The sequence below is a fragment of the Lissotriton vulgaris genome, chromosome 7 (genome assembly GCF_964263255.1).
Source record: "Lissotriton vulgaris chromosome 7, aLisVul1.2, whole genome shotgun sequence".
NCBI lineage: Eukaryota > Metazoa > Chordata > Amphibia > Caudata > Salamandridae > Lissotriton > Lissotriton vulgaris.
In genome coordinates this window covers 108,496,867-108,522,160 of record NC_141695.1, presented here as the reverse complement: position 1 = coordinate 108,522,160, position 25,294 = coordinate 108,496,867, and the positions used below count along the sequence as shown (strand labels likewise).

General features: G+C 48.7%; 1 protein-coding gene across 2 annotated transcripts in view; it reads left to right on the top strand.

Moving 5' to 3' along the window:
* Positions 1-9,766, top strand: part of LOC147700926 (C-type lectin domain family 2 member D-like) — a 144,730-nt gene extending 134,964 nt beyond the window's left edge. The window contains exons 6-7 of one of the 2 annotated variants that reach the window (XM_086929774.1): positions 6,778-6,840; positions 9,602-9,766. In XM_086929774.1, coding sequence (XP_086785900.1) covers positions 6,778-6,840; positions 9,602-9,638 — 100 coding nt within the window. In that variant the 3' untranslated portion in view covers positions 9,639-9,766. Of the gene's footprint in view, positions 1-6,777; positions 6,934-9,601 lie in introns of those variants that run through there. The other variant, XM_086929773.1, reaches the window with a different exon arrangement.
* Positions 9,767-25,294: the final 15,528 nt, after the last annotated feature.

Genomic DNA, 25,294 nt, shown 5'->3' with positions numbered 1-25,294 from the left:
TTTATGTTCTAGACATGAAGTTATTTGACTGTTAATGGGATAATTGAATTGGGAGAACAATTACCTAATATGGCTCGGTCAACCAAGGTTTTTTCAACAAATGAACTACTTGAGCCTTTTTCCATGCAAGAGGAGGAAGACTGAGGTTACAGAACTCCTATATGATGGGACATAGATAATGTTGATGCTTTTGTCAGGTATACAACAGTGGGTGGAGAAGCACTGTCACCAGCACGGGCCTTAACCAAGTTTATTTCCTCATTCTTTCTGTGCTACGAATTCTATGCCTGACTCACAGCATCTCTGGGTTACTCTGCTTGCAGCTACACCGTTCCACTGCTGAGCATGCAACCCCACTTCCCATTCACCTCCTCTTCATCCTGTGTTCTGTGTAAAATTACAATAGCTTGATACCCCTGAAGCATTATCTTCTCAATGGAGAGCTGGGACAGCTGTGAGCAGTGCTAGGCATGGCGACTCCATTATGGAATAGGTGATGCGAATACTCATCCCTATTAAGCATTTACTACAAAACCCCAGCAATCAGGCGGCAAAACTGTTGGATGGTCATAGGCATAGAGAGCCAATCGAAGTGGACACTGACGTCAGAGAGTCAATATAGAAAGATCTGTCGATTTCTGTTTAATGCTTGGAAGGGTTGGGGATGGCTGGCACCCTTACCCTGTAAGGGCTGGACTATTGTTTGCACATGTCAGAGTTGCAGGTCCACAAATTAGAGACATTAAGGTTTCATTTGGCATATCCTGGCCTGCTCTTTAGTACAGTGCTGGTTCCCTGTATGCATAGCAGCCCAGCTCTGTCTACAGTGGATCTGTGTACATATTCCATCTGCCAAGGGATTGCAGACTGACAGCCTTTCTCTCCCACACCTGCCCTCATCCACTGCTTTTCCTGCATCATAGGTGTGTATTTATCTTGGTGCCTCATCTGAGCCCACTTCCCTTTTAGGTCTCAGCTTCAGACAGGCAGACCTGTTGTAGCAGTACATAACATACATTTAAAGTGGGCTTTTGATCAGCCCCTTGCTCTTGTTTGGATGTCTTTGTCTAATCCTGGAGCCTGGTCTTGATTCTTTTGTGTTTGTCCTGCCCAAGAAAATATCAGTGGTCTCATGGTATTTTGATTGGATCAGTTAGATTACCTGTCATAAGTGCAGGTGAAGGCCCACAAAATAAAATACACTGAGAATTTTCCAAAGGGGGTTGGGCCGTTCTTGTACCTGAATGGAAGCAATATATGGCCTTATCTGGTTGCCTACAGGGCTTTGGGCCTCCAATTCTTTTGGGTAGATTTCCACCATTACCTTATCGGGGAGCACCTTTCTCTGCCCGGATATACAAGTCAAGGCTGTCATAGAGAATTAAAATCATTTAAGCCACATTAATTGAGAATAGCAATAAAGTCGTGAATGCTGCTGAAATCTGCCACACCTGACCTAAAATCATGCAGGTTTGTATACTCTGCTTGCAAAGCTATCCCTCGATCTCTGTTCGCATTCTACTTCTAAGGGTTGCTGCTGCACTCTTCTGTGCCAAGTCTGCAGCAGACTCCCAAAGCATTCACAGAACACCTAAGCTCAACAGTTATGGATAAAATCAAAACCAACATCTTTTGCCCAACCATGCACTTGAGTAGTTGAAGAGCAATTCGAACCCTCGACATGAGGTGGGAAAGCAAATTAGAAAGGCCACAATACAACACATTCATGTGAATAGTTGTGCCACTGAATATGCCCTTATTTCTCTGTCTTTGATATTTGTTTTTTTTATTCGTTTTTTAAATTTGTTTCTCTGGTCATAGATTGAGCATCAGTTTGATCAATCAATCAATCAATCAATGACATTTATAGAGCGCACTACATACCCGTAGGGTCTCAAGGCGCTGGGGGTGGGGGGGGGGTGCCGCTACTGCTCGAACAGCCAGGTCTTCAGCTTCTTCCTGAAGGAGAGGTGGTCTTGGGTCAGGCGCAGGTCGGTCGGGAGGGAGTTCCAGGTCTTGGTGGCCAGGTAGGAGAAGGACCTTCCTCCTGTAGTCGCTCTTCGGATGCGGGGGACGGCGGCGAGGGCGTGGTTGGCTGATCGGAGGTGGCGTTTGGGAGCGTAGAAGTTGATTCGGCTGTTGAGGTAGCTCGGGCCGTGGTCGTGTAGGGCTTTGTGTGCGTGGGTGAGGAGGCGGAAGGTGATTCTTTTGTTGACGGGGAGCCAGTGAAGGTCTCTCAGATGTCCGGAGATGTGGCTGGTTCGTGGGATGTCGAGGATGAGTCTGGCTGATGCGTTCTGGATCCGCTGGAGTCTCTTCTGGAGCTTGGCGGTGGTACCGGCGTAGAGGGCGTTGCCGTAGTCCAGTCGGCTAGTGACGAGGGCCTGGGTGACGGTCTTCCTGGTCTCGGTGGGGATCCACCAGAAGATCTTCCGTAGCATGCGTAGGATGTTGAAGCACGCCGAGGAGACGTTGTTGACTTGCCTGGTCATGGAGAGGGAGGAGTCCAGGATGAAGTCCAGGTTGCGTGCATGGTCTGTCGGTTTGGGAGCGGTGCCCAGGGCGGGAGGCCACCAGGAGTCGTCCCAGGCGGAGGGTGAAGAGCCCAGGATGAGGACCTCCGTCTTGTCCGAGTTCAGTTTCAGGCGGCTGGTCGTCATCCACTCGGCTACCTCTTTCATCCCTTCGTGCAGGTTGGCTCTGGTGGCGGCGGGGTCGTTGGTCAGGGAGAGGATCAGCTGGGTGTCGTCGGCGTAGGAGATTATGTTGAGGTTGTGTTGGCGTGCGATGGCCGCGAGGGGGCTCATGTAGACGTTAAAGAGGGTGGGGCTCAGTGAGGATCCTTGAGGGACGCCGCAGATGACTTCGGTGGCCTCTGACTTGTACGGTGGTAGGCGGACTCTCTGTGTTCTTCCGTCGAGGAAGGAGATGATCCATTCCAGCGCCTTGTCCAGGATTCCGACGTTGCTGAGGCGCTGTACTAGGGTGCGGTGGCAGACAGTGTTGAATGCCGCGGAGAGGTCTAGGAGGATGAGGGCCGCTGTTTCTCCGTTGTCCATCAGGGTTCGGATGTCATCGGTGGCGGCGATGAGGGCGGTCTCGGTGCTGTGATTGGCTCGGAAGCCGGACTGTGAGGGGTCGAGGGATCCATTCGTCTCGAGGAAGGCGGCCATCTGCTTGTTGACGGTCTTCTCGATGACTTTGGCTGGAAACGGGAGGAGCGAGATGGGGCGGTAATTCTTGAGTTCGGTAGGGTCCGCTGTGGGTTTCTTGAGTAGAGCGCTGAGTTCGGCGTGCTTCCAGCTCTCAGGGAAGGTGGCGGTGTCGAAGGATGTGTTGATGATGTCTCGCAGGTGGGGTGCGATGACAGCGTCGGCCTTGTTGAAGACGTGGTGAGGGCAGGGGTCGGTCGGTGATCCGGAGTGGATGGAGTTCATCGTGCGGATGGTGTCTTCGGTGCTGATCGGGGTCCAGGTGTGGAGGGTGGTGGTGGGGGGTGGTTGTTCGGTCTTGGTGTGCGTTGGTTGGTTGTTGAAGCTGTTGTGTATGTCCGCGATCTTGTTGTGGAAGTATGAAGCGAGGGAGTTGCAGAGGTCTTGCGATGGGGTGATGTCGTTGTTTCCTGCGCTGGGGTTGGATAGCTCTTTCACGATGTTGAAGAGTTCCTTGCAGTTGTTGTCCAGCCGGTCCTTGAATGCAGTTTTCTTGGCGGCGCGGATCAGCTGGTGGTGCTTCCGGGTGGCCAGCTTGAAGGTGGTCCTGTTGTCCGGTGTAGGTTCCCTTCTCCAGACTTTCTCGAGGGCTCGGCAGTTCTTCTTGGAGCTCTTGAGTTCGTCGGTGAACCACGGGGTTTTCTTGCTGCCGGGTCTGCTGGGCGGGGTCCTCAGCGGGGCGAGCTCGTCCGCGCAGATGCTGATCCACTTCGTGAGGTTGTCGGCGGCCTGGCTGGGGTTTGCTGAGCTGGCAGGAGGGTGCTGGCTCAGGGAGGTGGCGAGCTGGTCTGCTGTGATCTTGTTCCAGCTTCTGCGGGCGGCCTGTTGCTGGTGGTGGTGGGTCGTTGTTCTCTTGAAGGTGAAGTGGATGCAGCTGTGGTCCGTCCATTGAAGCTCTGTGGCGTGGCTGAAGTCGATGTCTGTGCAGGAAGAGAAGACTGCGTCAAGTGTGTGTCCGGCGAGGTGGGTGGGGGTGGACACCAGCTGCTTGAGTCCAAGATTGGCGAGGTTGTCGAGCACGGTGCTGGTGTTGCGGTCGTTGTTGTTCTCCAGGTGGAAGTTGAGGTCCCCCAGGAGGATGTAGTCAGCGGAGGGGAGGGCATGCGGGCTGACGAAGTCGGCGATGTCCTCGCTGAATTGGGTGCGTAGTCCCGGAGGTCGGTAGATCAGGGTGCCTCTGAGGGTGGTGTTCGGGTCGGTGTGGATCTGGAAATGCAGGTGTTCGGCGGTGGTCAGGGTGTTGTCGGTGCTGGTCGTGAGACGGATGGTGTTCCTGTGGATGATGGCGATGCCTCCTCCCATCTGGTTGGCGGTGCGGTCCCTCCGGTCCCTTTGATCGCTTCCTTGGTCCAGTAATTTCTTTCTCATTACCCAATTTGTAAAGTGACCTGAAAATGGTTCACTGTTTTAGGGCCTGGTGTTTAGTTTGGGCTGGTACTGCACCACAAGGTGGCAGCCCTGCAGCAGAAAGGCATGGTGGAGTTATTGCAAGGCAGGAAACTGGGCTGGCATGCTACCCTCAGTACTTCCTGGTTTCAAGAAGCGCAGCAGTCTTTGTCCGACCCTGCACCTTAGTTTCCCAACTTTTACCTTTACAAGGAAAAGTTCAAGATGCTATACATGACTCAGGTCCTTTCTAGTGCCAGAAGCAGAAGACTGGCTGCGTCTTTTGACTTAAGAGATGCATATTTTCCCATATCGATTCTGCAGTTGAACAGATGGTACCTGCATTCGTGGAAGGGTTTACTCACTACCAGTTCCTGTACCTGCCGTTCAGACTAACATAGGCACCCCAACATAAAGGTGGTGGTTTGGTGGAACTCACCTTGCATCAATGAAGGTTTCATTCTTTCATTTAAGTCTGTAGAGTGGGTTAATCTGTTACTCATCACCTGCCCTGGCCGAGGCCTTAGCAACTCGGACGCTGCCTTTGAACAGGAAGTAATTGTTTATTATATGGAAAGGACACTTTTTTGCATGTTCACTCCCTAATGTTTTGACTGACGCTGCTGTTGTATGGACTTTTTGAACACCTAGGCAGTGCTGTCCAGCACCCTGTGGATGTGCTCTGCTCCCTAAAAAATATAGAATTGTCTTATCCTTGACTGGCATATTTAATTCACCTATAAGTCATTACTACATGGTACTCTGCATTCCCAGTGCCTGTGAGGTAAATATTACCGCAGCACTTATTGTTATACCACTAAAGGGACAAGTGAAGATGTGACTCTAGACTGAAGCTCCTGAACCCGGGCTTTCGAAAGAGTAGTGCACCTGCTGTAACATGTGGAGTGAAACCTCAAGGGTTGGACTTGTTCCCAACTGAACCCAGTACAGAAGAGTGGACTCCAATTTCTAGGTGGCTAACCATCTGTTAAGCTCCAGAAACTCGAAAGCTGCAGGAAAGTTAAGAATCAGCTGAGCCTAGCTACCCAGTTCTAACTGGATTTGCCCTGTACCCTGCTAGTGTCTTCTGGGAGAGTGAGTCCTAACCCCTAAGTGGTACCCAAAATGTCCTGGACCCTTGGATGGTGGTAGAGTACACTCCTCCAACCACAAAGATACAAAAACTTGACCCTAAGTACTTGGTTCCAACTTTTCTTTAAAATGAACCAAAGTCTCATACCGAGAAGCAACTGAAGCCTCAACCACCATTGACGAATCGCCAGTCTGATTCCTCTAGCTGGATATCCCATACAGAGTTCCCCGTATTGACAACAACAGTCCTTTGCCTTCTTGCGAATGGACGACACCAAGGCCAATATGGAAATTGCATTAGAAGGCCACAAGACCTGTCTGGATACAGGCTTCAGACTTCGCCCGGGTGGAGCTCTTCGCATCGACAAAAACTGCCCTGTGCTTGCCAACAATGCAAAATTCTGACCGGGTAATAGGATCTCCTAACTAAGTCAGAAGATAAACTTTCTACCAGACATAACCTGGGCCATGTATCCGACGCGTGATTCATCGCAGTCAGCTTTACTTTTTGACTCTAACCCAATGTAGTGTGACCACATACCCGTGGTTGGTGCTTTGCACTTTTTGGAGCTAGAAACATCTAAAGCTTTGATAAATCATGCCTCCATTTCCCTACTCCTGATTTTTGTCATTTTGGGGTCTATTTGCTCATTACATTTAACTCTTTTAAAAGAAATATAAATTAGAGTGGGAGTTTTATTGTGTTGTGTCTTCTACTTTGTAACAGTGTTGGTTCTGATAAATGTTTCACTTATTTGTCTTAAGTTAACCCTGTCATTTCTGTGCTACAACTACCAATGGTTGGCTCAGGTGTACATTTTTAAGATCTAACTGCACCTAGTGATGATTATATCCATTATTCCTTGACGAGGACTACCTTCCACTTCAAATAATCATTGCCTCACATTAGTTAAAAGAAGTCACCAAGCATTACTATCAGACTCCTACGTCATCATCCCATGTTACACCCTCATGACGTGGGAAGTGTTCATGTGAAGATTTTTCTGCATGACTATGTATATGTATTTGTATGTTGCAGGCATGTCAAATGGAGCATGTAACTAATATTTGTTTCTTTTTCCTACAGGTTTAAAATCGGAGGGGGTTCCAAGTGCGCCTACCTCAACACTGAAGAAGCCAGCAGTGCCAGGTGCAGTTCCAGTAGACACTGGATTTGTACCAAAGAGACACTTATTCATTAGAGCACCTATTTGCGGTTACTTTGTCAAATCTAACACATATGTTGGCAATTGTGTGATATGTCCTAAGGAAACAGCATGACAACCTTCTATGCTGAAGCTTGGTATCTTCAGGAGTATTGCCCACAGCAGTTACACTGCACTGATGAGACCCAATAAGGTCGAAATATGTGTGCTCTTTTCACTTCCAAATGTATGTATGTTAGCCAGAGTGCTAAATATTCTACCCTCACTGAGTGCTGTTGATACTCCTCATGTTTATGATGCCACTTGGGGGGGGGGGAAAGGGAGAGTAAATCTGACACCTCTTTTATGTAATGATATATTGAAGCAGGCCACATTAAATGTCATTTTTTAATCAATTGTTTACAGTCTTCTCTATAAACAATGCAAGCAAGTGTTTAAAATGAGCACCCCAGTGATGGAGGCTCAGACAGGTAAAGGGCCTTCCCACAAGAGCACTTCACACTGGGAGGAGGATTACTAAAACAACCATGAGAATATGCCTTCACTAGGGGACCATTCTACAGAGGCTGCAGCATTGGCGGCCGGCATGACTCGCAGGTGGGGGGGTGGTGAGGGGATGGGGATAGGGTGGTGCGGGAGGTTGCACAATGGAAAATATATATACATACACTTACCTTGACGCTGGTTCCAGTGTCTCTGCTCCTGCTCTCCTCATGGGGCAGGAAGAACAACCAGGCTTTCCTGACCAATAACAACGCCACAGTGCAGCATTGCGATTGGTTTTGAGCCTCCTGGAACGACGCTCAACCAGGGAATGGGGGCCTGGGCATGTTCTGCACTCAATCTGTAATGCAGCCTGCATTGGGAACAGGGAAAGTGTGCATGACTGTTTTGGGTTGCCCGAGAGGGCTGACCAAACAGTCATTGCGCACTTAGGAGTGGTCAAACCCCTCCTACCCTACCCTGATCTGAGAGAAGAGCCCACCCACCCACCCTCAAAGGGAGCATGAAATGATACTAAAAAGTAAACCATCGGGAGAGAATGTATAAATCCTTGTGCATGTGCTGTAGTTGCAAACTAATATATATATATATATATATATATGGTTTATGTACCGTGCCCGGTAAGTGATGAGGGAAGTGTGTGATAAAAGATAAAATGAAAGCCATGTGAAAAAATGTGATGATCGTCCGTATTCAAACCAAGAAACAGCCAATCGCGCACGAGCTATTCCAGTGTGGTTAATTTTAACATGGTATTTTAACATACACGGAGTGCGACGGTGCCGATGTGGAAAGCGAAACTCTAATGTGCAACTGTGAAGTTTAAAAAAATGAAACATGGCTCACTTTAAAATGTTTTATGTCCACTTAAATTGGATAAGATAAAGCTTCATGGCGTTCTTATTCTCCGACTGCAAAAAACATACAGTGACGTAAGCGGGAGTTACTGCGAATATAATCAGTGAAACTGACAGGTAAGAGAATCGCCGAAATATACCGGCACCGCCGCACTCGGTGTATGTAAAATACCATGTTAAAATTCACCGCACTAGTATAGCTTGTGCATGATTGGATTGAATACGGACAATCTGCACATTTTTTCACATGGATTTCATTTGATCTTTTATCACATACTTGCCACATCACTTACCGAGCACTGTACATAAACCATATATTTTAGTTCGCACCCACAGCACATGCACAAGGATTTATATATTCTCTCCCAATGGTTTACCTGCATGATTTGAATTGATGAGCTAGATAAAAAAAAAATTCTGTCAATACATATAGGGTATGATTACATTGACCATACCTTTCCTCCCAAATTACAAATATTACGCCCCTGACGAAGGGCAATCACCAAAAAATGCATTGGGCTGATGTAAAACATGATGAATGGAAAATTACATTTATAATGATGGAATTATGAATGACAAAATGAATAGAAAAACAAATTGAAGAAAAATAATAAATTGAATTGAAGAAAATTTTATTGAGAAACTTTATTGACCATAGTTCTACAAGATTAACATTGTTCTTGAGTGCAAGTGGAAGACGTCCCGCCACCCAGAGGGCCGCACTTTTTCACTTTAATCCCATAAGAGACCATGGAAAACATATACCCCATTGGCAATGGAAAGTGCTGGAAATCTGTACCTCCAGCTCCCAAAATTACATCTAGATTCAATATTTTTTTATCATAATCACTACCACCGAGGGGTTCCAACAGACAGATCCTAGCAATGAGCTGAATAGGAGCAACATGGAAAGGAGATTGCTTAAGGATAGAAAAGGAGAGTTACACTCCAGGCCTTGTTTGAATGATCTCATAAATCAGGACTGGCCTCCTGCGGCTTTTACTTCACTAACATTCATCGCTGACTCTTGCTGGTAGGTCCTTCCTCCACTTTCTCAGTAAGCGGATACCTTGTCTCACTCAGAAGTAGGACAAGGTATCCGCTTACTTTCCCTCGAAGATAAGAGTACTCCAAAGCATATATCAGAACCAGCTGAGCCAATTGCTTTGCTGAATCCTACTGCGATAAGGGGACCATCAGGTAATATTTTAACCGATACGTGTCTGTGATATACTTGAAGGATCAACAGTAAGAGCATTGTCTCGCCAAGGCTCCAGCCACGCCAGTTTCTAACCTCAAGTATTTTTCAGAATTTCTTGATTTATTCTTTAACCACTTGTTGTCTATAGAAGAATCCCCAAAAACTGAATTTCTTATTTTTTAGGCAGAGCCAAAGGATGCCAAGAAAAAGCAAGAGATGATGGAGCTGATGGTCACATCGAAACCAGTTAGATCAATGAGCAGGTTAAGATGGACAGTCCACTATTGTACACCATAAACCCACTCACAAAATGTCCTCAAATATTGTTGGACCCCCTGAAAGAGGTGCAGAGCACAAGACAAATGATCTTTCAAATGATCCATCTATACTGGCAAAGTATGTTGCAGCAGAGCAGCACAAACTCAAACAAAAGTTAGGAGACTCAGTTTGCTGAAGAGAATTCCCCTGACTGATAAAGTGGAATAGGAGGCCAAAGAGAAACTAGATGCAAAAATCCAGGAGGATTCAATTCACCCATCTTTATCAGCAGTGGAAGCAATGGAGAAAAGCTGGGATTAGAATTATCAGGTGCATATTTATAAAGGTTTTGCAACACCCTTGTGCCACTCAAGGAAGAACAACACAAAACTTAAGTCAGATTTATCAAGCCACACAAGGCCTCCTTGTGTGGCCCTTCATGGTTTGATAAATACAGAGTAGCGCAAAGCAGCGCACATCGCTGCGTTGCTTTTCTCTACCCTAGGGAGGTGTTACCACACATCTACTCATGGATTTTAGCACATTCCCAAATTTTATCAACAATGGTAAACCTGAGAATGTGTCAAGTAGGGGTGGGCAGGACTCGGAGTTTAAATGTTTAGATTTCCACAAAGTTACATGAAGATTCTGCTATTTTCCAAGGAGTTTTGCAAACAGCTGGGATCAGCACGTCTCGCTGTTCTTTTAGAACTCGGGAGCTTGTTCCTCACTGCAAAATCAGCAAGAACTGCGCTACACATGCGCCAGACGGCGTTGCTTCTTTTCTGATTCTCGAGCAGATTTTCTACTCGAGCAGAGGCTTTCTCACCGTGAATGGTCCTGACTGCCCCTGCGTTGAGAAAATATCACCAAGTGCCATCCATGCACCCGAAAATCACGCTAGGAAAAGCCAAATCTCGCTCACACTCACCAACATTCCATTGGAGAAAAAACTCCACGTAGAGTGGGCAAAACTCTCTGAATTCCAGCTGTGGAGCGGAATTTATCACCCACCTGTAGTAACGAGGAGAAATATGTTTATTTCTCCTTGTTTTTTTCTATTTGATTGTGTGCTGTATTCTGCAGCACACATAGAAAGAGGAAAATGCGTCAGGGGATTGCTTTGTGCAGGAAGGGATCCCTTCCTTCAGAAAAACAACCCTGCTTACAATGCAGGCACCCTTGCATCATGGTGCTGGGTGACTGCATTGGCGCTAGGCCGCACATTGCACACCACAGATGGGAAATGGCAGGAAAGGGCAGTATATTAAGTACAGTGTATTTCTGCCCTTTCCCTCTCACACAGCGCATCAAGGTGACTACATGTATATTTGTTAAATATGCTCCTGAATGAGGCCCAGAAAAGAAAACATTATTTCTTAATTGGTGAGCAGACATAGGTGGTTAACACACGCAGTCCAATTACTATGAATTTACTGTGAGTGATAGTCAAGTAGTGAGACTCACTCATAGTAAAAGCCCAAAAAACAGGTAGTCAAAATCCTGGTGGACTAAATGTGCAGAACTTAATCAATAAAGCCACAGATCCTAAAATGCTTTGTTTTTCCACTTCCAAATCCTTACTCTTTGTCCACACTTCATTATTATTATTATTATTATTATTATTATGTTTCTTATATAGCGCCAGAATCGACCCCCGAAGGGGTATCTCCGCGCTTGCCTTGGGAACCCGTCCTGGCTTTTCCCTGTGAGATAGCCCCTACAGGGCATCCCCAAGGTGAAAGCCAGGCATCCCGCCGCGGGGGCCGTTGTGGAGATTAAGCAAGCTTAATGCCCAGAGTTGCAGAGTGTGAACCCATGATTAGGTCAGGCAACGAAGCGAGAATTATCGAGTCCATGGACATTTGAGCTCAAGACCCTGCCGCGTCGGGAATTGAACCCTGGTCCCGGGTCTGACCTCTGCTTCAGGGTCTGCCTGCTCTAACCAGTGAGCCACACTTCTCCACCTAACCAGTGAGCCACACTTCTCCACATTCACTTTTATGTACTGTGTGTGACCTGTTTTTCCTCCATTTTTTCACCTGAACACCTGTATATCTGTATTTTCTGCTTGAAAAATGCTAATTAGGCAAAAGGAATAATAAACTGCCTGTGTGCCATATTGTTTTGACTGATCTACGTCGTTTCTGTCTGTTTATTTCAAGAATAAACACCCAAAATGATACTTACAAAAAAACTTTCATTGGTGCAGAAAGTGTTCTCTCCCCCAATGAGGGCCACTGGTTGATTTCTCATGACTCTCTTGGGCGGTTAAATCGCTGTGGTGGCTGTCAACAATAATGTTATGTTATAGTTAATTTGTAAAGCGCTCGTACACCAGTTTGGTTTCTTTACGCTGCTTGGAAAGGTGATGGCTGGTGAATTAAATAAATGATGGGGCACTCACTATACATTCTGCTGGCCGCCGGGCCCTAAGTCCAGGGCTCCTCTCTCTGCGCTGATCCTAGGGGTGATGAGGAACACGAACGAAAGGGAAGGACTTCCTTCCACATGCAGCGTCAATCCAAACAATCCTGGAGCTGCTCTCATGCTGTTTTCATGTAGGGCGCTATACCCTGGAACCGGTCCCAGGATGCTTGTCTCCGGTCCAGGGAGGACCTGGCTTGGCAGTTTGATTTGGACTGTTCCCATGAGGCACAGGGTCAAGACTGATTGGCATATGGCTGGCTCCAAACTGGGGTGGCGTAGTGGGTAAAAGAATGATAGATTTAACCCAGATCTCTTGACTGGTGGAGAATGTTTGATTCATTCAGCATTCCGTCCATTTGTTGCAGATACACTTTTCACCCTAAGTGGGAGGGGTATGCCCAGACGTGGATCCCTTGCTCACTGTGCCACTGGATTCAAGCTAGCCTGGCTGATGAAGGTTGACATACCCTGAAACCAGTCCCAGGATGTCTGTCTTCGGTCCAGAGAGGATTTGGCTTGGCAGTTCAGTCTGAACTGTTCCCAGGAGGCAAAGGGTCAATAGCGATCTGCATATGGCTAGGTCCATACTGGAGTGGCCCTTAGTGGGCAAAAGAACAATGGATTTAACCCCAATCTCTTAACTGGTGGAGAATGTTTAATTCATTCAGCATTCCGTCCATCATTTGTAGCAGTTACACTTTTCACCCTAAGTGGGATGGGTATACCCAGACGTGGTTCCCTTGCTCACTGTGCCACTGGATTCAAGCTAGCCTGGCTGATGAAGGGTGACATACCCTGGAACCAGTCCAAGGATGCTTGGCTTCGGTCCTGGGAGGACCTGGCTTGGCAGTTCGGTCTGGACCGTTCCCGTGAGGCACAGGGTCAAGATTGATTTGCATATGGCTGGGTCCAAACTGGGGTGGCGTAGTGGGCAAAAGAACAATGAATTTGACCCAGATCTCTTGACTGGTGGAGAATGTCTGATTCATTCAGCATTCCGTCCATCATTTGTTGCAGTTACACTTTTCACCATTGGTTGGATGTGTATGCCCAGACGTGAGTCACTTGCTCACTGTGCCACTGGATTCAAGCTAGCCTGGCTGATGAAGGGTGACATACCATGAAACCAGTCCCAGGATGCCTATATCCGGTCCAGAGACGACTTGGCTAGGCAGTTCGGTCTGAACTGTCAGTCAGTCATATTAGCTTTATCACACAATTTGTCATAAAAGCAGATGTACAAAACTTAAGAAGACACATGACCGTTAATTAGTAGCACATAAAAATAGATTGCACAAAAAAATATAAAATCAGTTAAAACATTTAAGAAAATAAAAGCTGTGGGCATTTAAAACGTTGGGCACATCTTGGTAATGGTTAAATACATTGCAATTTGTTTGCTACTTATTGTACAAAAACAAAATTCATTAATGTCGACCTTTGCCATTCCACGATATTCTTATAAGCCACTGTTATCTGAATCAGATGGACCATGGAAACAAAAAATGTCAAACAAGAATTTAAAGGCATTTGGGAATCAGCCTTTGACCTAGTGGACTGGAAAATCATGATCAGGCACTAAGGGCCTCATTTATGAGAAGTGACACATTGCTGCATGAAAGCAGCGATGCGTCACTTCTCAGTGCGCCCTTCTTGCGACATGACACGATGGATGCGTCGTATTCACTGTATGACGCACCATGTCGCAAGGAGTTAGAGATATGTTAGTAATTCTGACATATCTGTAGGCGCAAAAGTGACGCATTGCTGGAGTGTGTCACAAAAGTGACGTAACTCCAGTAATGTTACTTTCACATGGGGCAAGCACCATGTGAAAGAGCCTGAATTAGTCTTACGCCTGCTGTGAGGCAGGTGTAAGATATTGAGGCAATGGCATCCCAGAAGTGGTGCACTGAAATCTCATAGATTTCAATGCGCCACTTCTACTAGGCTTTTAGTGGGGGAACTCCCACCCTGCATACATTATACCTGATGCAGGTGTAATGTAGCACAGGGGTTTAAAAAGTGATGCATCTACCTAGATGCGTCACTTTGTAAATAGGGCGCAACATGGTGCATTGTTTATGCCGCCCCTGCGTCACTGAAAGTGACGCACCGGCGGCGTAAAAGTGACACTGGGTCTCATAAGGCCCTAAGTAAGTCAAGCTTTGGGCCAAGGTTCATAGCGATGAATCTGTCTAAAAAACCTACTTCCAGAATAACTTTAAACAGGGGTCTGTTGGGTTTCCTTACTTTTAGGAGGGGCATTCATTAGGGATGCTCACTATTCCACTTCTTGTTTGCTCTCACTATCAACGCAATGGCCAGGCAAATCTGGGAAGACATGGAAATCCAGTGTATAAAATTTGGCCAGGACACGCACAAGGCTATGTTGGTTGCAGATGACATCCTTCTGATGCTCTCTAGCTCCAAAACCTCCTTTTTTTGCCTTGAGATCTCCTGACTGAAGACAAGTTAGTTTTGTGCTTAACTGTGATTATATCTAAGTCTGAAATATTGAACCTGAAACTCCCCTAGCATGACATAGGAACATCTGAGAGACTGCACTCAGCTCCCATGGACCCCAACTTCAATTAGATATTTTTGAGTAATGGTCACCCCTGACACGAGCGACATGTATAAGGCCAATTTCCCAAATACTGACTACATTAAACAGGGATTTGTTAAGATTCATATCTCCTAGCCGGGTAGAGTCAACACCATTAAAATGGCACTGCTTGCAAAGTTCTATACCTTTATAAACCCTGCAGATAATTCTCGCTCAGACCTTCTTCAATGTTTTCAGACGAGCTGTGACGAAATATATCTGTGGACGTCAGGCACGAGACACTTTCAGGGTACTATGTCAACCCTTATATAGCGGAGGGTTGGCTTTACCCGACGTGAAAATGTATTACAGTCTAGACTAGAGTGTTAGACCTGATATCATTGGCTTGAGTCTATCCTCCATTTTTTCTGTTTGCCTCCACTGTTTTACGATGTTTTGCTGGTATATGCTTTGGGCGCTGTGCCACTGCTGATCAGTGCCACAGCGCAAGTGCTCCCTGTGTTAAATTGATGTATCTATTGTATCCATGTTTGGCTTATTTGGTTTACTGTCAGTCCCTAGTCTAGTGCACCAGGAGTGCCGGGGCTTGTAAATACAAATGCCGCTCGTGGGCTTGCAGCACGTGTTGTGCCACCCACAAGAGCGGCCTCATAAAAGAATGTCTCCGGGTCGGTCATTGCGAGACCCACGTGCAGCCTAGTGCTGTCACGTGGGCTGCACAAGTATACCTACTTGCCAGCCCCTCAAACCTCCCTTGACTTCATGTTAGTCACCCCTATGGTAGGCCCACGGGCAGGGTGCATTGTAAGTATAAGGTAGGACACGCCTGACCAAGTTGGCCTGTCCTAATAGTGAATTACCGCCATCTTCGTTCTTCACTATTGCGAGGTAGCCTGCTCTCCATTAGTTAGAAAGGGCCGCCGGGATTATTAATGCTATGATCCTAGCTGGCTCGGGGAGCATGGTGCAATGTCGAGTTTGGTATCCCTGAACTCGGGGTTTAATTACGCATCCGTTGGTGTGGATGGTTTTTGGACTCTGGGTTTGAAAATAGCACTTTTAGAAAGTGTCTATTTTCTTGTCTAACCATTTCTGGTTTCTGCTGGTTTTGTGTGTGCGTGACAGGAGCTGGGTGGCTCCAGAGGTCTGAATGAGTCAGTGTGGGATGAGTGGGACATTTGCGTTGAGAGTAGGGGGAGAGTAGTTGCTGATAGCCTGCCCTGCCGGATACAATGCTGGCTCCACCTCCTGCCAAGTGGCTGATGGCTCTGTGCCTGCCATGGACGATCCTAGCCCCACCTCCTGCCAGGAGGCCGATAGCTCTGCTCCTGCCAGTGTCAATGCTGGCTCCACCTCCTGCTGGGCGTCTGAGGACCCAGCCCAGCGCAATGAATAGGCCAGGTGCTTCTGCCTGGCTCCACGCACAAGAGACCCAGGATGTTGGGAAATTCCTCTGCATGGACAAAGGGATCAAAGCCAAAAAGGGGTATAAGAGAAGGACCCCTGAACCAAGAAATTAGATCACTTCTGACAAGGAACCCTGTAACCAAGGACAAGAGGCCTGCTGATCTAAGGACTTGCCTACCCCTTCTGCCAGTGTGCTGTTTGCTGGGGGGAATCCTGCAGTGCTTCTTTATTTTTGCCAAGGAACCAGGAGAGAGGAACTGTGTGTGTACTCTCACGCTTGCTAAGAAAATCTCCAAGGACTGGAAGAGTGCCAGTCTCCTGCTGAAGTCACAAGGCTAAAGGACTTCATCTGCTTAAAGTGCTATTTGCTGGAACCTGTGAATCCGGCACCTCTGAAAGAGCCAGCAATCTCGACGCCGACGGACGCCGCCGAATCCAGCTCGACATCGTGAGTGACGGCTCAAGTGTCCCGCTTCCTCGACGCCGGCCGCCGGCCCGATCGACGCCAGCAGCAACGCCAGTGAGTAGGGAGTTCGGCTCCAGCTCCAAGGGACCTCGAGTCTGCACCGCTGCTGATCACATCGCCCTCGTGCCCTCTCGACGCCGTGAGCGCTGCTCACTCTTTGCAACAGCAGCATCATCGACGACGACGCCTGCTGAGGCCTGATCGACACCGGAGACTCGACGCCGCTGATCATCGTGTGCTTCATTTTCCTAGGTACTGTGTTGTTGGGGGTCCGTGTGACTCCGGGCTCGACGTAGCGCTCCTTGCGGTCGACGCCGAACCTTTGGATTAACTTTGCCTCGACGTCGTGTAGCCCCCGTGTGGGTTACCTTGTTGCTAAGAACTGTGTTTCCAAGAAGAAGATTTGCTTTGATACGAAAGACTTTGTGCTAAAGAAGAAACTACCTTTGAACTATTATTTTTCCCTTCACAGAGTATTTATCCAGATTGTGTATATTTTTGTTGTTATTTGTTCTTGTGCTAAGCCTTATATAAAAATACTTACTTGTATAATACTACTGTGTCGTGTCCATTTGTAGTGTATTCACTTTATTACTGTATGTAGTCATAAATGCTTAACACACAGCCTCTGAGATAAGTCTGTCTGCTCTGCCAAGCTACCAAGGGGGTGAGCAGGGGTTATCGAAGGGTGTGATCCCCTTGCCCTGACTAGAAAAGGTGTGTCCCTATTTGTCAGAAGTGTATACCTCTGCCAACTAGAGACAGCCAGTTCTAACATTGGATGCAGCGGTGAGGATTTGAACCTTGCATTTATGACCCATGTGCAGTGATTAGTGTGCGCTACATAGTGAAAGCAGACCATAGCGCAGTCACAATCTGATTGGGAAGGATCCTATTTTTGGTTCTCCGCTTTTCTGAAGCTTGATTTTTGAACACTGCCAGTTTTGACCATGAGTGACAACGGAGTCACTACCCCTGTTGTTGTTGTTGTGGAGGAATTCGACAGAGCGAAGATAAACGACTACGGCTTGAAGGAACTGAAGTCCTTTTGCAAGCAGTTGAAAGTGCCTACCAAAGGCATCTCACGAAAAGAGGAATATCTCAAAGCATTGCAGGCCTGGTTGGAGGCCAGAGATCCCACTGATCCGGTGGTGTTACCGCCAGGGGAAGAGGAGGCGCCAGCGAATGAGCCTGAGTCCTCTCCCGGAAGCAGTGTTTCCTCCAAAGGTCTTTCCCCTGAAGAACGAGAAGAAAGGGTGAAGGAGCATGCATACAACATGGAAATGGCAAGGCTAAAAATAAATGAGCAGTTGGAGTTAGAAAATGCAAGAGGTAGGAGAGAAGCTGATTTGGAGACCAAAAGGTTAGATTTTGAAAGAGAGAAGTTAGCTTTGGAGCGTGATACCAAGTTGAGGGAGTTGGACATCCAAGCTAAGAAGTTAGAATCGAATCCCTCTGGTGGCAGCATCCCATCTGGGCCTGCAGAAAGTAGGTTTTATTTTCCCAAAGATGTGATAAAAGATTATCATAGGAACGAAGATATTGGTCAGTGGTTTAAAGCATATGAGTTAGCATTGTTGGCCCACCAGGACCCTGAGAAGAATTGGGGAGCGGGGTTGTGGGGTCGCTTTGTGAATGAGGGGAGAGATACCCTGTTAGACATGCCTGTTGAGGATAGGATGTCGTATGCTCATATGAAGGATGCTTTAACGTTGCGGTATGGCCTAACCCCCGAGAAGTACAGACAAGCTTTTAGAGAATGTAAGAAGTTGCCTGGTACGACGTGGGTTGAATATGTGTCTTATTTTTGCAGAGCCATGGATGGTTGGGTAAAGGGCAGCAAAGTGGAAAGTTATGAAGCTCTTTATGATTTGTTTGCTTGGGAGCATTTGTCTAATACATGTTTTCCAGAGCTGCGCCAGCACCTTATTGATAGCAAGATATCTAACCCTAGAAAACTTGCTGAGGAGGCGGACCGCTGGGTCAGTACCAGGGTCCACAAGGGTCCAGTGGGAGACTCAGCCAAAGGTGGGCAGGGTCCCCAGCAGAAGAGTGGGGGGGACAAGGGTAAACAGAAGGAGTCCCAGGAAGGGCCCCAAAGTAATCCCCAAGGGAACCAAGGGAAAGGTTCCCAGCGTCCCCCTGAGAAAAAGCCAGGGGCCCCGACGGGTAAACTTGTTCAAAGGGGCCCCCTAACCTGCTACAGTTGTGGGCAGGTGGGACACCGGTATTATGACCCCCAGTGTCCCAAGAAGGATTTGAATGCACCGCCGCGTGCACCCCCCGTCAGTTGGCGAGTGTAGCCCTGGGAGGGGAGGAGATGGTTGTCCCTGGTGGGAGGGGTCCCGCAGAAATGTCCCTGGTCTCGCTAGGAGACATGCAAATGGTCCCTCCACCCCCTCTGCCTAGTAACATTAGTAAATATAGGCAGTGGGTGACCATTAATGGCCATAGAGTGGAAGCTCTCAGAGACACCGGAGCGAGTGTGACAGCTGTCAAGTGTCACTTGGTGTCCAGAGAGCAGGTGGTTCCCCACGCATTCTACCCTGTGATAGCTGCTGACAACTCCCAGAAAGAGTGTGAGGTAGCTCAGGTTTCCTTTGAATGGGGGGGAGTTTCAGGTACTCTTCAGGTTGCTGTGAGGCCCGCCATGCCTGTCGATTGTCTCCTGGGCAATGATTTAGAAGACTCCCCTTGGGCTAAGGTGGAGAGGGAGACGCACTTGAAAATGTTGGGTGTGCCAGAGTGGGTGTGTGCAACCACTCGATCGATGACAGCGAGTAAGGGTGTTGATGGGGTCCCAGAGCCTGAAAGTACGGCCCAGGACCCAGCTGTGAAGAGAAGAGGCAGGAGGCGCGGGAAACCGGCCCCCATAGTTCCCGTGGTCCAGGAGGAGGTAGACCCTGAGGGGGATGCCCTGGAGCCCACAGGGGAACAAATTGCCGAACTGGGAGACCTGCCCGAGCTGACCCATTGGCAGCAGGATGGTGGTCCCTCCAGGAAGGAATTCTGTGCCGAACAGAAGGTGTGCCCTTCTCTTGTGGGCATGAGGCAGCAGGCCTTAGCCCAATCCTCAGGTGATCAGTCAGGGTCACATTTTGTGTACTGGGAGAACAACCTCCTGTATAGCGAGCCTAAGGCTGCTGAGCCTGGGTCAGCCCATGTGCTGGTGGTACCCCAGCGCTTTAGAGCCTTCCTACTGGGTTTGGCTCATGACGTTCCGTTAGCTGGACATCTGGGGCAGGACAAGACCTATGCCAGGCTTGTCACCCATTTTTATTGGCCTCAGATGGGAAGGGATGTAGACATCCATTGCAAGACTTGTCACACTTGCCAGGCAAGTGGGAAAAGCGGAAGGAAGCAGAATGTAAATGTAAATGTATTGGCATTTATATAGCGCACTACTTACCCGTAGGGTCCCAAGGCGCTTCGACCGCTGCGAAACCCTTCCTGGCTTCCCTGAGAGATGGTCCCTTAATGGGTATCTCCAGGGTGAGACCAGGCATCCCCGGCGGTCTGGTGGGGCCGTTAGTGAAGATGAGGCAAGCTAATGCCCAGAGTTGCCGAGTGTGATCGCTGATCAGAGTGGGCACCGAGGCGAGAGAATTATCGAGTCCGCTGACCCTGGTCCAGAAACCTGCCGCGCCGGGAATCGAACCCTGGTCCCGGGCCGTCCTCTGCTCTCGGGTCTGCCGCCTCTAACCAGTGAGCCACACTACTTCACTCCAACCTTTTCCGGTGGTCAGTACCCCCTTTGACCGGGTGGGTATTGACATTGTTGGGCCCCTGGACCCCAAGACAGCCCTGGGCAACAGGTTCATCCTGGTCTTGGTGGACCATGCCACACGGTACCCGGAAGCCATCCCTCTCTCAACAGTGACGGCCCCGTGGTGGGACGGGCACTGATGGGTGTTTTCTCCCGGATGGGGTTCCCCAGAGAGGTGGTGTCAGACTGGGGCACCAACTTCATTTCGAACTATATGAAGTCTCTGTGGAAGGAGTGTGGGGTAACCTACAAGTTCACCACTCCTTACCACCCTCAAGGAAATGGGCTGGTTGAGAGATTCAACCGGACCCTTAAAGGCATGATCATGGGTCTTGAAGAACCAATGAGGCGGAAATGGGACGTCCTCTTACCATGCCTGTTGTTTGCTTACCGAGAGGTGCCGCAGAAGTCTCTAGGGTTCAGCCCCTTTGAGCTTTTGTACGGTCACCCGGTAAGAGGGCCTTTCAGTCTGGTCAAGGAAGGCTGGGAGCAATCTCCCAGGAAACCTCCCCAGGATGTATACAGTTACATGCTGGCCTTTCGGAACCAGACTCGGCGCTTCAGAGAACTTGCTCAGGCAAATCTGGAGGCCAGCCAGGAGGAGATGAAGCGTTGGTACGACCGGAATGCCACTCTGGTAGAGCTTCAGCCTGGTCAAGAAGTGTGGGTCATGTCCCCTGTGGAACCTTGTGCGCTCAAGGACAGGTGGACTGGACCGTTTAAGGTTGTGGAGAAGAAGAGCGATGTCACCTACTTGGTGGACTTGAAATCTCCCAGGAACCCCTTGCGGGTCCTGCATGTCAACCGTTTGAACCCCACTTAGAAAGGTCCAAAGTGGGCATGCTCCTAGCTACAGATGCTGGAATGGAGGAGGAGAGTGAGCCTCTTCCTGACCTCCTGTGTGCTAAAGAGCAAGACGGGTCAGTGGATGGTGTGGTCCTCTCTGACACACTGACCCTTGAGCAGAAACAGGATTGTCGCCACCTGTTGGGACAATTCCCGGATCTGTTTTCCTTGGTTCCGGGTGTAACTCATTGGTGTGTCCATGACGTTGACACCAGAGACAGCCCTCCTGTGAAGCACAAGGCTTACAGGGTGACTGACAAGGTTCGAGCATACATTAAGGAGGAGGTCTCCAAAATGTTTGCGTTAGGGGTGGTTGAGTTCTCTAGCAGTCCTTGGGCCAGCCCAGTGGTCTTGGTCCCGAAGGCTGCAGCGCCTGGTGCTTCGCCGGAACTTCGGTTCTGTGTGGATTACCGAGGACTCAATTCAGTCACGAAGACTGACGTGCACCCCATCCCCAGAGCTGATGAGCTCATAGATCGGTTGGGGGCGGCCCGCTAACTTAGTACGTTTGATCTAACGTCTGGGTACTGGCAGATCGCCTTGACTGATGGGGCAAAGGAGAGGTCCGCATTCTGCCCACCAGATGGGCTATACCAGTTCCGGGTGATGCCCTTTGGGATGAAGAATGCCCCTGCCACCTTTCAGAGGTTGGTCTGCCAGGTCTTGGCTGGACTGGAGGATTTCAGTGCCGCCTACCTGGACGACATCGCAGTGTTCATCGCCAGCTGGGAGGAACACTTGCGCCACCTCCAGGAAGTGTTGTTGGCTCTGCGCAGAGCAGGCCTCACAATCAAAGCCAGTAAGTGTCAGATTGGGCAGGGTTCGGTGGTGTACTTGGGGCACCAAGTAGGGAGCGGCAAAGTTGCCCCCCTGCAACCCAAGATTGATACCATCCTGGCTTGGGCACCGCCCAAAACCCAAACTCAGGTGAGAGCCTTCTTAGGACTCACGGGTTATTACAGGAGGTTTGTCAAGGATTACGGTAACATTGTGCACCCCTTGACTTCGCTGACTTCCAGGAAGCAGCCACGGAACGTGATCTGGACTGATGCCTGTCAAACGGCCTTCGACACCCTGAAAACTGCAATGTGCACAGCACCTATACTCCAGGCACCCGACTTCTCGAAAGAGAAGTCCAGTGCCTGGACGCTTCAGAGCATGGCGTGGGGGCTGTTCTAGCTCAGGTGAATGAAGAGGGCCGAGACTTGCCTGTAGCCTTCATCAGTAGGAGGTTACTTCCCAGGGAAAAGAGGTGGAGTGCGATAGAGAGAGAAGCATTTGCTGTGGTCTGGGCGCTGAAGAAGCTAAGACCCTACCTGTTTGGGACTCACTTCCGGGTTCAGACAGACCACAGGCCCCTCAGATGGTTGATGCAGATAAGGGATGAGAATCCGAAACTGTTGAGGTGGTCCATTTCCCTACAGGGGATGGACTTTACAGTGGAACACCGCCCTGGTACAGATCACGCCAATGCTGATGGTCTGTGAAGATTTTTCTGCCTTAGTGATGAGGACTCCCTAGGTCAAGGGTAGTTCTCCCCACATTTCAGCTGGAGGGGTCACGTGTTAGACCTGACATCATTGGCTTGAGTCTATCCTCCATTTTTTCTGTTTGCCTCCACAGTTTTACGATGTTTTGCTGGTATATGCTTTGGGCGCTGTGCCACTGCTGATCAGTGCCACAGCGCAAGTGCTCCCTATGTTAAATTGATGTATCTATTGTATCCATGTTTGGCTTATTTGGTTTACTGTCAGTCCCTAGTCTAGTGCACCAGGAGTGCTGGGGCTTGTAAATACAAATGCCGCTCGTGGGCTTGCAGCACGTGTTGTGGCACCCACAAGAGCGGCCTCGTAAAAGAATGTCTCCGGGTCGGTCATTGCGAGACCCACGTGCAGCCTAGTGCTGTCACGCGGGCTGCACAAGCATACCTACTTGCCAGCCCCTCAAACCTTCCCTTGACTTCATGTTAGTCACCCCTATGGTAGGCCCACGGGCAGGGTGCATTGTAAGTATAAGGTAGGACACGCCTGACCAAGTTGGCCTGTCCTAATAGTGAATTACCGCCATCTTCGTTCTTCACTATTGCGAGGTAGCCTGCTCTCCATTAGTTAGAATGGGCCGCCAGGATTATTAATGCTATGATCCTAGCTGGCTCGGGGAGCATGGTGTAATGTCGAGTTTGGTATCCCTGAACTCGGGGTTTAATTACGCATCCGTTGGTGTGGATGGTTTTTGGACTCTGGGTTTAAATAGCACTTTTAGAAAGTGTCTATTTTCTTGTCTAACCATTTCTGGTTTCTGCTGGTCTTGTGTGTGTGTGACAGGAGCTGGGTGGCTCCAGAGGTCTGAATGAGTCAGTGTGGGATGAGTGGGACATTTGCATTGAGAGTAGGGGGAGAGTAGTTGCTGATAGCCTGCCCTGCCTGATACAATGCTGGCTCCACCTCCTGCCAAGCGGCTGATGGCTCTGTGCCTGCCATGGACGATCCTAGCCCCACCTCCTGCCAGGAGGCCGATAGCTCTGCTCCTGTCAGTGTCAATGCTGGCTCCACCTCCTGCTGGGCGTCTGAGGACCCAGCCCTGCGCAATGAATAGGCCAGGTGCTTCTGCCTGGCTCCACCCACAACAGACCCAGGATGTTGGGAAATTCCCCTGCATGGACAAAGGGATCAAAGCCGAAAAGGGGTATAAGAGAAGGACCCCTGAACCAAGAAATTAGATCACTTCTGACAAGGAACCCTGTAACCAAGGACAAGAGGCCTGCTGATCTAAGGACTTGCCTACCCCTTCTGCCAGTGTGCTGTTTGCTGGGGGGAATCCTGCAGTGCTTCTTTATTTTTGCCAAGGAACCAGGAGAGAGGAACTGTGTGTGTACTCTCACGCTTGCTAAGAAAATCTCCAAGGACTGGAAGAGTGCCAGTCTCCTGCTGAAGTCACAGGGCTAAAGGACCTCATCTGCTTAAAGTGCTATTTGCTGGAACCTGTGAATCCGGCACCTCTGAAAGAGCCAGCAATCTCGACGCCAACGGACGTCGCCGAATCCAGCTCGACACCGTGAGTGACGGCTCAATTGTCCCGCTTCCTCGACGCTGGCCGCCGGGCCCGATCGACGCCAGCAGCAACGCCAGTGAGTAGTGAGTTCGGCTCCAGCTCCAAGGGACCTCGTGTCTGCACCGCTGCTGATCACATCGCCCTCGTGCCCTCTCGACGCCGTGAGCGCTGCTCACTCTTTGCAACTAGATAGATAAGCTAAATGTCCAGGTAGGAATCATTCAAAACAACCACTTTAAGTTTATCAGTGTCACCTGAGTGATCACACAAATCAATGGAGTGACCCAAGGGTTTATATCAAAAATATATTCACTTTATTTTTGATTATGCAATTTAGATTTTTTCTATACACGGAAAAAGTATCAAAACTGGCAACAAACAGACTAACATAACATGTAAACTAAATGCTAGTCTACATACACCTACAGCATAGTGTGTGGCTACGTACTCTAAACCACAACAAAGTAAATATATACACATAGAAATTCACAAATCAATTTGCACAGTGAATTATACAGTGTATTGCATGTCAGGTGTTAAGCGTTGACGTTTCGGTCCATGCTGGTCAAGTTGATCCGTCGGACCATCTTCAGGACAAAGACGTTGCACAGCAATGTCTAGTATAAACACAACAATAACAATAATAAACCCTGAGGCACACGGAGACCAATATCCAGCTTGGCACAGACCAACACAAAAAACCAACAAAGTGAAGCCAAATTGCAAGTTGACTACTAACAAAATCACACCAACTAGAACATTCAACCCATGCAACCAGTGAGCATGCGGGTTCAGCACTACATGAGGTGGTATATCTCTGTGACTAATATTCCACATCTCGCCAATGAGTGTAATCTCAAGTGAAAACACACCAGGTGAAACAATGAATGAAAGGGGGTGTCTATAACTGTAAACTAAATCCCGAGGTCTGGGTAATACTCACGAGAAATAAAACGCCATACAGGTCGTTCTGTATATGAATTAAAAACAACATATAACATAAAGCATTAATCCCAACAGCATCATCGACGACGACGCCTGCTGAGGCCTGATCGACACCGAAGACCCGACGCCGGATTGCTC